The sequence below is a fragment of the Artemia sp. Qi Xiang Cuo genome, chromosome 19, assembly GCF_049724085.1.
Source record: "Artemia sp. Qi Xiang Cuo chromosome 19, ASM4972408v1, whole genome shotgun sequence".
NCBI lineage: Eukaryota > Metazoa > Arthropoda > Branchiopoda > Anostraca > Artemiidae > Artemia > Artemia sp. Qi Xiang Cuo.
In genome coordinates, this window is record NC_142812.1 from 11,996,740 (window position 1) to 12,010,608 (window position 13,869).

Below are 13,869 nucleotides of genomic sequence, written 5' to 3' on the forward strand. Positions count from 1 at the left end.
GAAAATCAATTACGCTTTTGTACAAGTATCTTTCATCTGTTGCATTATAATTGGCTGTAAATAGCTCCTCGATATCTTTATTTGTCTTTAGTCTTTCAAATATACATTTGATATTTGCTGCCAGGTAATTTGTGCTATAGCATTCAATAATTATGTGTAGTTAAGTCTCAGACCTTTTCAAACTTCCTACTGGTGTTTTCCAGATAAACTGCATACCCTGCGGATTGTTTTGATACCAGACTGACCGACCCTATCTCATACCTTAAGCAGTGCAAAAAGTGGTTCAATCTCGATTTATAGCGCTATAACCCGTATCAAAAGGGGTTAGGGGTTTGACCCCCCCCACCTCCCGAAATGTTTGTCCGACTCGTAAAAACGTCACAAAAATAGATACAAACACATTTTTGATGCGTTTTTACCCCCCCCCCCCGGCAACCCCCAAAATAATCCTTTTGTAACCCTCTAACTCCCCCCTCCTTGATACGGCCTTGCTTTATTAGTTTGTTAAAAATAATCAATTTTTTCTTGAATTTTGAATGATTATCTGTTCTTTGGAATTTGCCGATTATGCTTCAGAAGGGTTTTTCTGTCTCGAATACATTTTTGCTTTTGTTTCAGATGTTTTATTTTTCAGTGAGTTTAATACATTATCTTTTTATATATTCATTTAAATTCATAATAATAATAAAAGAAATATTTATCTAGCCAATTCCTCAGCCCTATATTTACTTATTTATTGGTCTTAAGGGAATAAAAATTAAAACAATGTCTCTGAATGACATAAAGAAGGGAGACATCTTAATTCACTAAAGTTATTAATCAGATTAATTTGTTGATGAACGAAACAATATTCTCTTATTTAAGAATCTTAATCTAAGCTATTATTTACACTTCAGTCCAATTGGGAAATTCAAATCTCTACAAAAATATATTTATTTGTCCCTATTTGAAGTTTTATTTACCGTCATGGAAAAGCAGTGTGGTCTCCAAAATTATCTATGTCAAAAAAATAAAAAAGCAGAAAAAAACATGGGAGTCAACCAGTGGAACAACATGAAGAGATAATAAGACCTTCCCCAAGTCGTCCTCAGTAAAAAAAAAAAAAAAAAAAAAAAAAAAAAAAAAAAAAAAACCTTTAGAAGTGGGGTTCACTTAGCTTCCATACAGAATCGATTTTCACTAAAAATGCGCACAGGTGGTTTTACTTTAAACTGGGAAATTTTTTTATTTGAATCATTTAAAATTAAGTTATTGTAAGTTGGACATCCTCAGTTTAAAGTAAAAGCACCTCTACGTATTCTTAAAAAAAGTCGAGCCTGTAGGGAAGCTAAGTCTATTGATAAGCAGAGAATTTGGCGCAATCCAATTGGTGAATTGACTTTCATTTATTCGGGTTTATTTTTATTTAGTGTCTATTTGTCTCTCGTGAAGTCTACTTCAAAATGTTAGATTTTTTTTTTGCACTGAGGACGATTTGGTGGAGTTTTTTTTCGAAATATTTACTTATTTTGTCTTTATTTTGTTCCACTGGCTGACAACCACTCGTAAAGTAAAACCAACTGTACGCATTTTTTAATGAAAATCGAGTCTGTAAGGAAGCAAAGTCTATTGCTAAGCAGAGAATTTTCCGCAATCCAATTGGTGAACGAATCTTTGATTTATTCGGGTATATTTTTATTTAGTGTCTTTTTGTCTCTCATGAAGTCTACTTCAAAAGGTCTTCAAAAGGTGAAGTCTACAAATATTTTTTTTTGCACTAAGGCCGACTTGGCGGCGGTCTTTCTCGAAATATTTGCTTATTTTCTCTTCGTGTTGTTCCACTGGCTGAAACTACCCTCATTTTTCTCTGCTTTTTCGTTTGTTTTTTATTTATTTATTATACTTTCTCTTCTTTGTGTCATAGGAGCAATCTTAGAGGTTATAGTCTTTGAAATTGTGTTTGCCAGGCATGAACTTAATGAACATGCGTGTTTTGCATGTGGGATTTCTGAAGAAATGGTTGAAGATTTAGAAAAATGATTGACATAATTAAGGAACAAAATTACCTCTAACATCCAATGAACAGGTCTTGACACAAGTCTCCAACTTGAAGTCAGACACAAGTTTGAATTCTCGGTAACCATTTCAAAGTTTGTTAGCCATCTACTGTCTGTAAATACCGTACCCTGAAAACATAAAAATGTCCATTAGCTGCTTTTTTTTATTTTAAAAAAATAAAAGCAAACTTTTGTATATGTATCTGATCAATCTAGTATGTTTACAGGCCACAAAAAACAACTGTAAAGCCATCCTGCCATCTAGATAATTAAAACTGTAATTCAGTTTGATGGAGACCTACTATCAATAAAGTAGCTTTGTTAAGGGTTGTTAACCCTCAACAAATATTTTGAATTTTGTTCAATTACTTGGTAGAAGCAAAAGAACGATGCTTTTAAATGGGTGACAGAGAAGTTATAATAGTTATAAAAAATACTAAAATATCCAATAAAATCTAATTTACCATCTGTAAAAACTGTGTCCTAAAATGATAATTTTTTTAACTTAGTAACATTCGTTCACAAGTGCACGCATCTTTTTAACTGGAACTTTCTTTCAGCAAATGTAAATGTATTTGCTCTGCATAGAATGGTGAGTCTAGCATGTTTATAGGCTCAAATCACCTTATACCTTAGCTCTCAAATCACCTTAGCCTCAATATAGGCCAAATCACCTTATACCTTAGCGTGGCTCTTTTTTAATCACTTTTTAAAAATCACGAACTTACAATATAAATTTAGTTCGGCTAATAAAGAACTTTTTTTTGTACAATTTTTTTTTTAGAAAAAATTTAGCTGAAGAATGCAAATTGAGAAGACAATGCTGTTCAAAGAGAAGATAAAGCATGAAAAATTGGTTAAAGCTATAGAAATGTAGCTCTCTAGAATGAGAAATGTAGCTACAACAAAAAGAGACTAATTTTTAATTCCTTAGTTCACACTCATTCTCATGGTTTTGTTTGAATTTTTGACAATTCATAGTCCAAACTGCACTCCAAACAGATAATTCCAAACTGCAGTTTGATCCATTGAAATTGGTATACAGAAAGACAAATGGACGCCTAGTATCAACGAAGTGGCCCTAGTTTCCTCCCCCCCCCCCTCTGCAAACATTTTTGGATTTTGTTTCATTACTAAAAAAAAAATGCTGTCTTGCGTAAGCTGGAAGAAAACACATAAATCCAATGCGAAAATTCATTGTTTCTATCTTAATAATGTTACCTTCAAACTCACCTTCATTCCTACACACCTGATCAAGCTTTTTTTAAAAGTGCAAACAGCTTTAGCGCAAAGAGTAAGGTAATGAGGAGGGGGCAACCCTCCCTATGAGGAATAAATCTTAAAACAATTAATTTGAAAATTTGGTTTTAATTTTTCCACCACCTGCCCCTTTTTTTTGTTTTTTTTTTTACAAAAAATCATATAAAAACCATGTTTTACAAAAACATTGGATATAAATCCAATGCAAAAAGTCATTGTTTCTATGCTACCTTAAAATACACCTGATTAAAATTGGGTATTCTACGTATTTTACCGTAATTTTACGGACCCCCGTATAATTGGTATTTTACCTATTTTACGTAGTTTAGTTTACCAGTATCTTAATATTTTACAGACATATTTTACGACGCCTTGAGATTTCCACAGTTTCAAAACATGCTATACTGTGCATTAATAATTTCTCTTTAAAAGGGAAATAAAAACAGGTTTGGATATGATTTATTGATATTCTTTGTGAATAGCTGTATTACATCAACTGTATTGAAAGGTCGTCGTGTGATTTCAGTCTCTTCTTGTTAAAACAATAAGGTATATTATAGATTATAGGACAGGTAATTATAATTTTGGAATGGTGAAATATTAGCTAAAATGAAATTATATTAGTTCTGTGAGCTGTTGAAGACAGACAGGGCTAGAAGCAGGATTGACATATGACAGACAAGATAAAGAATTAAAGATGTACTGGTGCTTTATGTGGTCACTGCTATATACTAACGAGAGACGAAACCCGCCAGACTGGTTATTCTCAAGGGACCTCTATTGAGAAATGGAATGCAAAGCGTAGCCTGAATCAAGCAAACCAAGCTAGATTAAATGAAAGACTATTCGTCAACAAGATTGGGTAAGAATTCTTGGTACTTTCCAGAACACACTCAAGTTTTTGATCTGAATGTAAGATCTGAGAAAACCGGTTTCATAGCCACAAAGATAAGTGACGGGCGATAGAATACATTAGTAAGTATGACGGCACTAGACCCTCAAGGTCCAAACCGGTGTTGCTTTTTTCCGTTTCGTGGCTCTTCAACCAGGAAGTGCAATGGGGGTTACGGACCAGCCATCTTGTGCTTTCGCATATCCTTCCTGCTTATCTTCCCCAGATTTCTCCAGGTACTCATTTACAGCTGGGTCGACTGGCTAAGCTTAAGGAATCACGCCACTGACCATCGCCCTATTTTCCCCTTGGATACTTCCACTTCATTAGAAGGAACATTGAAATTTATACTCTCCTGTTTAAGTCAGAGGTAATCATATAGCATTACCTATAGTACAGACCCTTAAAGGTTCAATTTATTAATATTTGTTCGTTTATTTTATCTCAGGGACGCTTCATGTGTAAGGGGTAGTCGAATAAACTTTGGAGGGGGTTCAGTCAATTGGAAATCAAAAGTTCTAAGGGAGAGACGAAGGGAGGCAGAAATTGATATATAACCCTCAAGGGCGTATCCAGGACTTTTGTTTGGGAGGGAGGGGGGAGGCTTTTAGAAACGCATCAAAAATGTGTCCCAATCAAAAGGATAAACTAGACTGTTAATTAAATTGATAAAACTCCAGATGAAGGAGCATCATCTTTTTTTAAGCCCGGAAAATTAGAATCATTACAAAATTTCATTAAAAGCTGAAAGTCATGCTTAAAAAGAAATGCTCAACTGGTCTTGTAGCTACAGGCCAATTCTAAAACACGAATTTTAACCTATATTTTCTAGGGAGTAGCTTTTTTTTACCTTATTTCTACCAATTTTAATTACCAAGTTTTTATTTTACGGTAATTTTAAAACATCCCACTACTGTAATTTTTCAATTTTAACTGAAAATTTTATTCTATTTCGCCCATAACCCTTTCCTGCTTTACTAGAACTCATACCGTTATTTTTCAACCCTGACTAAAAAAGGTTCCTGGACACTGATTTTTCTTAAAATCATAGACTAAAATAATTATGACACCCAAAAACTGGTCCATAATTTCCCAAACCAAGTTGACCATGTAGGCAGGGATGTGAGTACCTCATTGAAGACAGAAAGAAATAATAATAATTGCAAAATTAAAATTGTTTGTGAACAAATGTAGGAATAGAACTTGCGCCAGAGGCAAGTCAATGGTTCCGACTGGGCAAGTGAGGTAGGGCCTTTGGATCTACCCCACCCAACATCTTGAAGGCACTCTTTCCTATTATGTCATGTTGCACTAAAGTTTTGCGATATTTATAATTGTTAGAAGGATGTTATATTTGCTTCTATAGTGAATAACAGGACATTGATAGCAGCAGAGAAAAACTTGATTCAAAAGGAAGTATTTATACACTTAAAAAAACTCTTTCAAAAGCTGACTGATGGTCTGCATTGTACAGGTACTGACTTCCTGATGCGATGCCTTTAGCCTGGGGGTTGGGAGGAATCTGTATATTTTTACAAAAGATACATTACTGAAAAAGATATATCTTATCAGAAATATTAAAGTAAAAAGAGCAAATTATAAAACCTTTTTTTTGTTCAAGGTTTTAATCTTCAAAATAAAACACAACTAAATATATAAACTTGCCCGGCAGCGAGGACACTCAACAAAATGCCCGGCCATTTTGTAGGGATCAAAATGGACAATTTCTTGTGTTTTCAAAACAATGCAATTTTTTTCGAAAACCCTTCTGTCCCTCGTAGGCGAGTGCTCACCCCTAGGAACTTTAGAACCAATCCTTGCATGCGTATCTAAAGTATATTTACAAAGTCCACTTATCAGTTCATGCGCGTCTTCACGCACTCAATGTAAATTGTAAGCGTAAATGCAGGTAGTGGTCGCATTGATTGATAATTGCAACATCAACGGAATTTGTTGCTTTTAGCCAGTAATAACAGACAAATTTGTTTCACCTATGCCTTTTTTTGTAATTTCTTGTAATAAATATGTGTTTTTATTTTAATTTCTTACAATAAGTATGGAAAACAGGTTACTCTTCAATAGGTTTTCAATTTCATGACAACTATAATAAGTAATTAAACATCCAGAGGCAAACAGTAACAGTGGTCTCAATTCAGGAAGAAAAGGGGAATTTTCACCCCTCTAGATTCCCTCTATAAGACTTTGATAAAAAGCCTGTTGTATTATTTTCATTGAACAGTTTTTTTTAATATTTCCAGAGAAAAATTAAAAAAAGACGAAATTGTCCACATTGAAAAATAAAAATAAAAAAATCCTGCCCTCGTAATTTCCACGAACTTACACCACCAAACAATAAACAATTACCTGATTTACTGTCTGATTTGCTCTGAGCAAGTCTAATTCTGACAGCAACTTTGAAATTTTTACTTCATTTTCTTCATTTTTTTTTTGAACTATTGCCAATTTTGATTCCATTTCGATCTTCAAACTTTGTACACAGCTATGATTAACTAATTCTTCAAAGGGTATAGTAAACCCACATCCTGATTGGCAAGTAACAAGTCTTTTGGGGTCGAAATTACATTGTAAAAGATGTGCATCATGTCTTTCCAAAGTCAAAATGGCAGGACATCCATGTGTCTGGTTGCTACAGCTCAAGGTTAATCTATGTTAAAAGAAATATCTGTTAAGAAGTAGAATGATATTACTCAGGATAGCAAAGTTTAACTACATTAGAACAATAACAAAAAATCTAACTTTGAAAGCCACTTTTGACTTATGATAATCACAAAGTCTTCCCCCTCAAAGTTCTGGCTTTGCAGCCCTATATATTATCAAAATTACTTTTCAAATATTTTGTATAGTTCCTGTTGACCTGACATGGAGCTTACTAAGTCTTATACCACTAAATATTTGATTTTATTTCTTTTATCAACATAAATGTTGGAAAAATAGCCATTCCTGCTTGAAAGAAAATGCATATTTGAATAGTTCTTGTGGCTTTAAAACTTTTTCTAGTTTTGATTGACGCATTCATGTAAAATCATTCCCCTCATCTCCCTTCAAAAGCAACAAAAAAAATTCAAGATTCTTTTTTTGGTTTTTGTGTGGTTTCAACAATTCTTGACTTGATAATACGTGGAATAGAGGATCAAGGCTAATGTGTAGTGTATCAGTAAAAATACCATTACCTTCATCAAAATAATCACTATAACCGACAAAAATACACACGAGGAATCCGTGACGTAAAATAATCACCCAAGGTCCTTTACGTACGTGAATAACGAAAGCTGTGGGTGGGCATGCCTCCGGCAATCTTTTGGTTCGGAGTTTTGCAACTCCTTTTTTCACATTTTTTTCAAATTGGATATAATCCTATGTCGTATAAAACATAAAATGCTACACAAACAAAATCAAAATGAAAAGCAAAAGAATAACTCACATTTAAATGGGTCTATATGATATTAATTAACAAAAAATTACCGAGAAAGAAGTTAATTAAAGAGCCACATCAATCCAGCAGAAATGAAGTCCTTATAATAACTCAATAGTGACATAATGGTAAAAATACCGTTACATTCATCAAAATAATCACTATTACCGACAAAAATATACTCACGGAATCTTGGTAGAATTATTTGATCCTAAGAGTGACGTTCATATACACATCTAGTTAGTTACTTTTTCAGACAGAAGTACCCTGAGCACCCAAATGTATTCCAATCATAGTTGTGGTTGTCTAACTATGGTTGTGGTAACTGCAAAATACTCCATAAATTCATTATCTACATGGGTTATGGATTAACAATGTGATTGTAATATGATTGACTAAGTTATGGATTTGTTTGCTCATATATATTAGATCATGATAGTACCAATAGCTGCAATATATGCATAGCAAAACAAAGTACATAGTAACCAAAAGTTTAAAACCATATTTTGAAAAAAAAGTACCATGAAAAATTTCTTTTTTTGTTTAGAAGCAATGCAGAAATGATAACAATTATATAGGTTCATTCATTTATCAAATTCACTGCATACATAAATTATCATGAACTTAAAGAGATCAAATCCCCTTGAACTGGCGGCAGATCAATATGAAAAGTGCACTATTGTATTTCCCATTGTTGAAACCCCCTAACTCTGGGTTTCGAGCTCACATCCTGAAAATACAGATTTTTTTTGCATGGCTAGCAGTTGCGGGTCTCCTTTTTTCCCGCCAGGGCAAGCAGGCTACCAGAGTATCATAAGGGATTTTGAATGACTCAGTTAAAGACACTGATCATATCTGCATGCTCTTCTGTGAGTTCTTCTTGATAATATCATTGTAAAGTAATATGTTGCAAAAAACACTTTTTAGTTCCATTTCTGGATATGAAAGGCTGGGAAGCAAAACAAGCATACCACATAATCACCATGGTCAAAAACCATAATAACCATGGTAAGGTTAACAATATCTCCTCAATCCCTGTCCTCTAGAATCCAAAAATTAAGAAGCACGTTTTGAATTTGAATTGGGAATAACAAACGCTACTTCTGAAACTGCCATCTATTTTTGAAAATTTTAAGTATTAACTCAAAAGTACCAACATCAAGGTTGTTAAGGCATTGTGAGAGGCTAAGCAGAGCCACAAAAATAAGTCTTACTTTTGAATGCTACTTAAGGGCTTTTTACTTCTAAGGAAACATTCTGTTTTTAACATTGGGTTACTGCATAATAAAGTGCTAGTTTTTTCATAAATTTCAGGATATATGACAAGCCACATTATTTGAGCTGATTATGCAAATAAATCTTACATAAACTGCAAAACAATCATCTTTATCTTTGGCTACATCTTTGCTCTTTACTTCCATCTCAAAAACTTTGTTCTTCTTTAGTTAGTTCTTGAAAAATACTCCACAATAATGGTTATGATAGCTTGGAATGTAGGGAAACAATTAACTCCAAATATGGCGAAAGTCACTGATTACCATTTAAAGAATGATGGCTACAATTTCACAACAGACCTAGTATAATCTTGATTTTAGATCATGAATTCATTATCTACAAATGTCAGATATTATTGAAAAACATGGCAATGCACAGGCAGGCATACATCCAACAAATATCAAAGATTATGGAATCAATGAGTTTATACAATTAGAATTGAATACTTTGCACCTGTATCAACTGCTTTTGACACATGAAAATAATGCCTTAGGAAACTGCTGGTAGCAGCAAGGAAGAAAACGAAAACGAACTTTGCAAAACTCATCCTGTCTCTGGTCTCTCATAAATCAGTTTTCATCTATTTGAAATATAGAGAAATAAATATATACCTTGAAAGAAAATTCCTCAGGATCCTTGGAGCTGGCTTTAGAGCATCAATTGTTATATATGTCCTATCTATAGGACAAGTCTGGTTTCTTGTTAACCACTCACAAATGCATCTATTACAAAACGCATGTTCACATGTTGGAGCCTTGAATAAAAAAAAAAAAAAAAAAATGTGTAGAGGCATATTTGGACACATTCAGAACTGAAGTAAAGTTTAATCGTTTTTCCCAATGATAAAAAAGACTGTTGCTATTATAAGCAGCAAAGTGACAAAAATTGGATAAATTGCCTATGAAGGTTTTTGATGGGATGATGGAGAAGTTTGTGCTTCGAGTTTATAGGAGGTTTTGAGTTTGAGTTCCATTTATTTCAAATTTTTTATAGCACGTTTCAATACCTTCCCTGACAGCAGCAGTCTGAGCAAAAGGTTGGTTTCAGTTTTGATACTATTCTAGTTGATGAGAACATGCTCAGAGAAGATATATTGCCGCATTTATGGATTATTATCAGGACATTTTAGCATTTTTTTTGGTATAGCCTCTTGAATGGTGTTGACTTGAATGTTTGGTAAAGGGGGTTATTTAGTTGTACATCATTCTTGTAGGTCAGCATAATGCCTCCATGACAAAGTTGAAAGACAAGTGTTGGCAGCTACAAACATCCCAGCCTCCTGTTATATGGAAGACTCCACTTTGATTAGGCTACTATCCTTCTCAAAAGAAGGGTGTAAGACATGTTCCAAAATTTAAAACAGGCTGGACCATAGCCTTAGAAAGACTGTAGGAGTGGCAACTTATGGTCTATTTGTGGGGATAAAAGTTGGAATTTGCTCTTATAATTTGATGTAGCGAGTGACGATGGAACTCCAGTTATTTACCAATTAGCACTATTTGAAATGTAGATAATACTGGATGAAAACATAATAATCTTATCAATAGCAGCATGCTGCAAAGTATAAATTAAGGATTGCATTGTAATTTTTTTCTTTTTGCTTTGTATACATATTTGTTTTTTTGCATGTTTACAGGATGGCTGGCCCCCAGCCCCCCATTGCACTTCCTGGCTGAAGGGCCACGAAACGGAGATCAGCACCGCCGGTTTGGACCTTAAGGGTCTAGTGGCGTCATACTTACTTACTTTTTTACTTATCACAAAAAGCACATCCCTTCTCCTTCCAAAAGGCTCCATTGCTCCATTGGGAAACCAGATCAAAGAGGAGAAAGAATAAATAAACATAAATTGTAAAATATTATCATAACTTTGCTTATTATGCATCCAACCTTTACCCCTGAATATTCCCAAACATGGTTCTAGACATCTATTTCCACAGAATTTAGGGTTTTTGAAACTTGAGAATTTTATTTGAGTTGTGTGTAGTTTTTTTTAGTTTAGTTGATAAGTGTTAAGGAAAGTATATAGATAAAATTCCTGCCAGATAAGTTGATCCCTGCTGAAAACTCCCCTGCAAACAATGTTTGAGTGTTCCCAATAACAAATACTACATGTAAGCAGGGGCGGATCAAGAGCAAACACTTAGGGGAGGCCCATTGTGACTAGGGCGAATGTGAGAAAAATCTTGGGGAGGGGAGCAATGTGACAGATGCCAATAACTGACAAATTTATTTTTAAAAAAAAGTAAAAAAACGAAAAAATAGGGAAAGAGGGCATAAAAAAATCCTTTTTTTGGGGGGGGGGGCCCACCGTGGATAGTAGAGGGCCAGTAATGGAAAAATTGCAAAATTTAAAAAGGCCCTAAAACTTCAGCAACAGGGTTCTCTGATTGTTTTGAAGTTAGAGATGGAGGGAGAGACTTCAAACAGTGCATTTCAAGGCCAAAACATCCCAGCTGTTTTCTAACACTTTTTACCAGGGTGGGAAAGGGATCTCCTAGCATGGTTTAAAAAAAAGTCAGAAATAAAATAAAAGTTTTTTTTAACTGAAGATAAGTAGAAATATTTTGCGCTGCCTAAGTAAAGAACGATGTGGTCACAATGTTTATTTTTTCCCTCCATACCTGGGCACTTCGTATCAAAGGAGTTTAAACAGATACAAACAGAAACCCAACCCTAAGATTGTAATAAATTACAACCCTTACCCTAAGGGCTGTTAGGGCTGTTAGGGTGGTCATCATCTTCTAAGACCTAAGTTCCAAAACTTTCAACTACGTTAATCAAAATGCCTATCTAGTAATTTTGATTGGATGTGTTTGGCGAAATGGTGGGCGTGAGAGGGGCGATAGTCACTCCAATCACTTTTCAACTATTAAAAATGGTAGTAGCCCTTTCAATTTCCGATCAAATGAGCCCTTTTGAAGTTTCTACGATAACACTCAATAAAAATCTTATATGCCCCCAGGGCATAACTTACAACCCTTGCCCTGAGGGCTGCGGGGGGTGTCATTCTCAAAGACCTAAATTTCAGAACTTTCTACTACGTTGAACCAAATGGCTATCTGAAAATTTTGATTGGATGTGTTTGGAGGAATGATGAGCAGGAGAGGGGGGTCAGTTACCCTCCAAACACTTTCGATTAATAAAAAGGGCACTAGCCCTTTCAATTCCCAATCGAATGAGCCCTTTTGAAGTTTCTTCAACAACGCTTTCAATAAAAACCTTATATGCCCCCAGGGCATAACTTACAACCCTTTCCCTGAGGGCTGTGGGGGGGGGGGGGGCGTGGCACCCTTACTTACCTAATCTCCAGAACTTTCCAGTACATTTAACAAAATTGCTATCTGAAAATTTTGATTGGATGTGTTTGGGGAAAAGGTGGGCGTGAGGGGGGGGGGGATCAATTACTCTCCAGTCACTTTCAACTATTAAAAGGGTAACTTCAATTTCCAAACAAATGAGCCCTGTTTGAAATTTTTACAACACCTTTCTATATAAACCTTATATGCCCAAAGGTCATAACTTGCGCTGAGCTAAGGGGGTTATCATCCTGAAAAACCTAATTTCCCGAACTTTCGTCTATGTTGAACAAAATGGATATCTCAAAATTTTGATTGGATGTGTTTGGGGAAATGGTGGGCGTGAGAGGGGGGTTAGTTGCTCTTAAATCGCTTTCGACCAATAAAACGGCACTAGCCATTTCAAGTTTCAATGGAATGAGCCCTTTTTAGTGTTCTTACAACATCGCTTTCTATAAAAACCTTACATGCTCCCAGGGCATAACTAACAATCCTAGAAAATCGGACATGACTCCATCGTCAAATTGATAAAACTCCTTTAAATTTTGAATCACTTTTTTTTCGTCCTTCCCCTTGTATAATAAATTTGTTGCTTATGCAAGCTATTCTTTTGCACTGCCCCTACATATCAGTCAACGATCACTAATGGAAAGCATATCTCGATCTTATTTTTTTATATTTCAGATTTAAAAATACTTAGTAGTGTCCTGCTTATATTCTAGCTGTGAGCAGTTATCAAACCTCAGTGCCATCTCTCTGCGCAAAAGAAAATCCTGTAAAAATTAAAAAATGCTTAGTTTTTTATGATTTGATGCTGTCAATTTTCAGCAACTAAAAAATTATTGTTACCTAATATTCTTATTTCTAATGATTTGATCTGTAGAAATTAATGCTATCTTATTTTTGTTTGGTTGCTGAAGAATAATAGAACTAAATTTGTCTCAAAATCCTCAAACTTGCGATTTGACTGAATATCATCGAAAAGCAGAAAAACTTAAGAAATAAAAGACAAAGGCTTAGTTTTTTTTTTCTCATATTACTAGAGTAATTAAACTCACAATAAAACCTGACATTTCATGAATAGCAGAAAAGCAGCATGGATAACAATTATTTATATCAACAAAATTACAATTTAAATCTTACCCAACGAAACGGTCTTCTTCTTCTTCTATTTAACAGCAGGCGGGCTTTTCAGTATAACTATTTAGCCCTTTTCCTTTTGCTTCACTCTGTGGGCTACAGAGCTACTGGCTTGATTGCCTCATATTTATTAGATATATTCAGATATCTTTCAGCAGATCTTTCGACTCTAGGAGTTCAAATATAAGATGATAGATGTCGATTTCTATGCTCTGTGTGCAGGTATAGTTGGCTAGGCTCTTGGCTGATAGTGGGATTTTGTGGTGTTTGAAGTATTTTAACAGTTTACAAAGCAAGGTATGTTGTGCAGACGTCAGCATATTACATTCAAATAGGCAATGGTCAATTGTTTCATTATTCATATTACAATGCCTGCAAAGAGGGGACAGGGGAATTGAACCACTTGAATTAGAAAGCTTATATGAGAATGCAAGGAAATTTAGTCCATTTGTTCCAGAACGAATTCTATGATAAATTTTAGAAAGATACTTATTGGGAAAGGGGGAAAGGATAGGATTAATCTTATTAAAATTAA

General features: G+C 34.5%; 1 protein-coding gene across 1 annotated transcript in view; it reads right to left on the bottom strand.

Moving 5' to 3' along the window:
• The window catches only part of LOC148940506 (E3 ubiquitin-protein ligase NRDP1-like), a 79,629-nt gene that overhangs the window by 3,871 nt on the left and 61,889 nt on the right, over positions 1 to 13,869 (bottom strand). The window contains exons 2-4 of the mRNA XM_089105006.1: positions 9,508 to 9,650; positions 6,553 to 6,853; positions 2,046 to 2,165 (exon numbers count right to left, since the gene is read on the bottom strand). Coding sequence (XP_088961132.1) covers positions 2,046 to 2,165; positions 6,553 to 6,853; positions 9,508 to 9,650 — 564 coding nt within the window. The remainder of the gene's footprint in view (positions 1 to 2,045; positions 2,166 to 6,552; positions 6,854 to 9,507; positions 9,651 to 13,869) is intronic.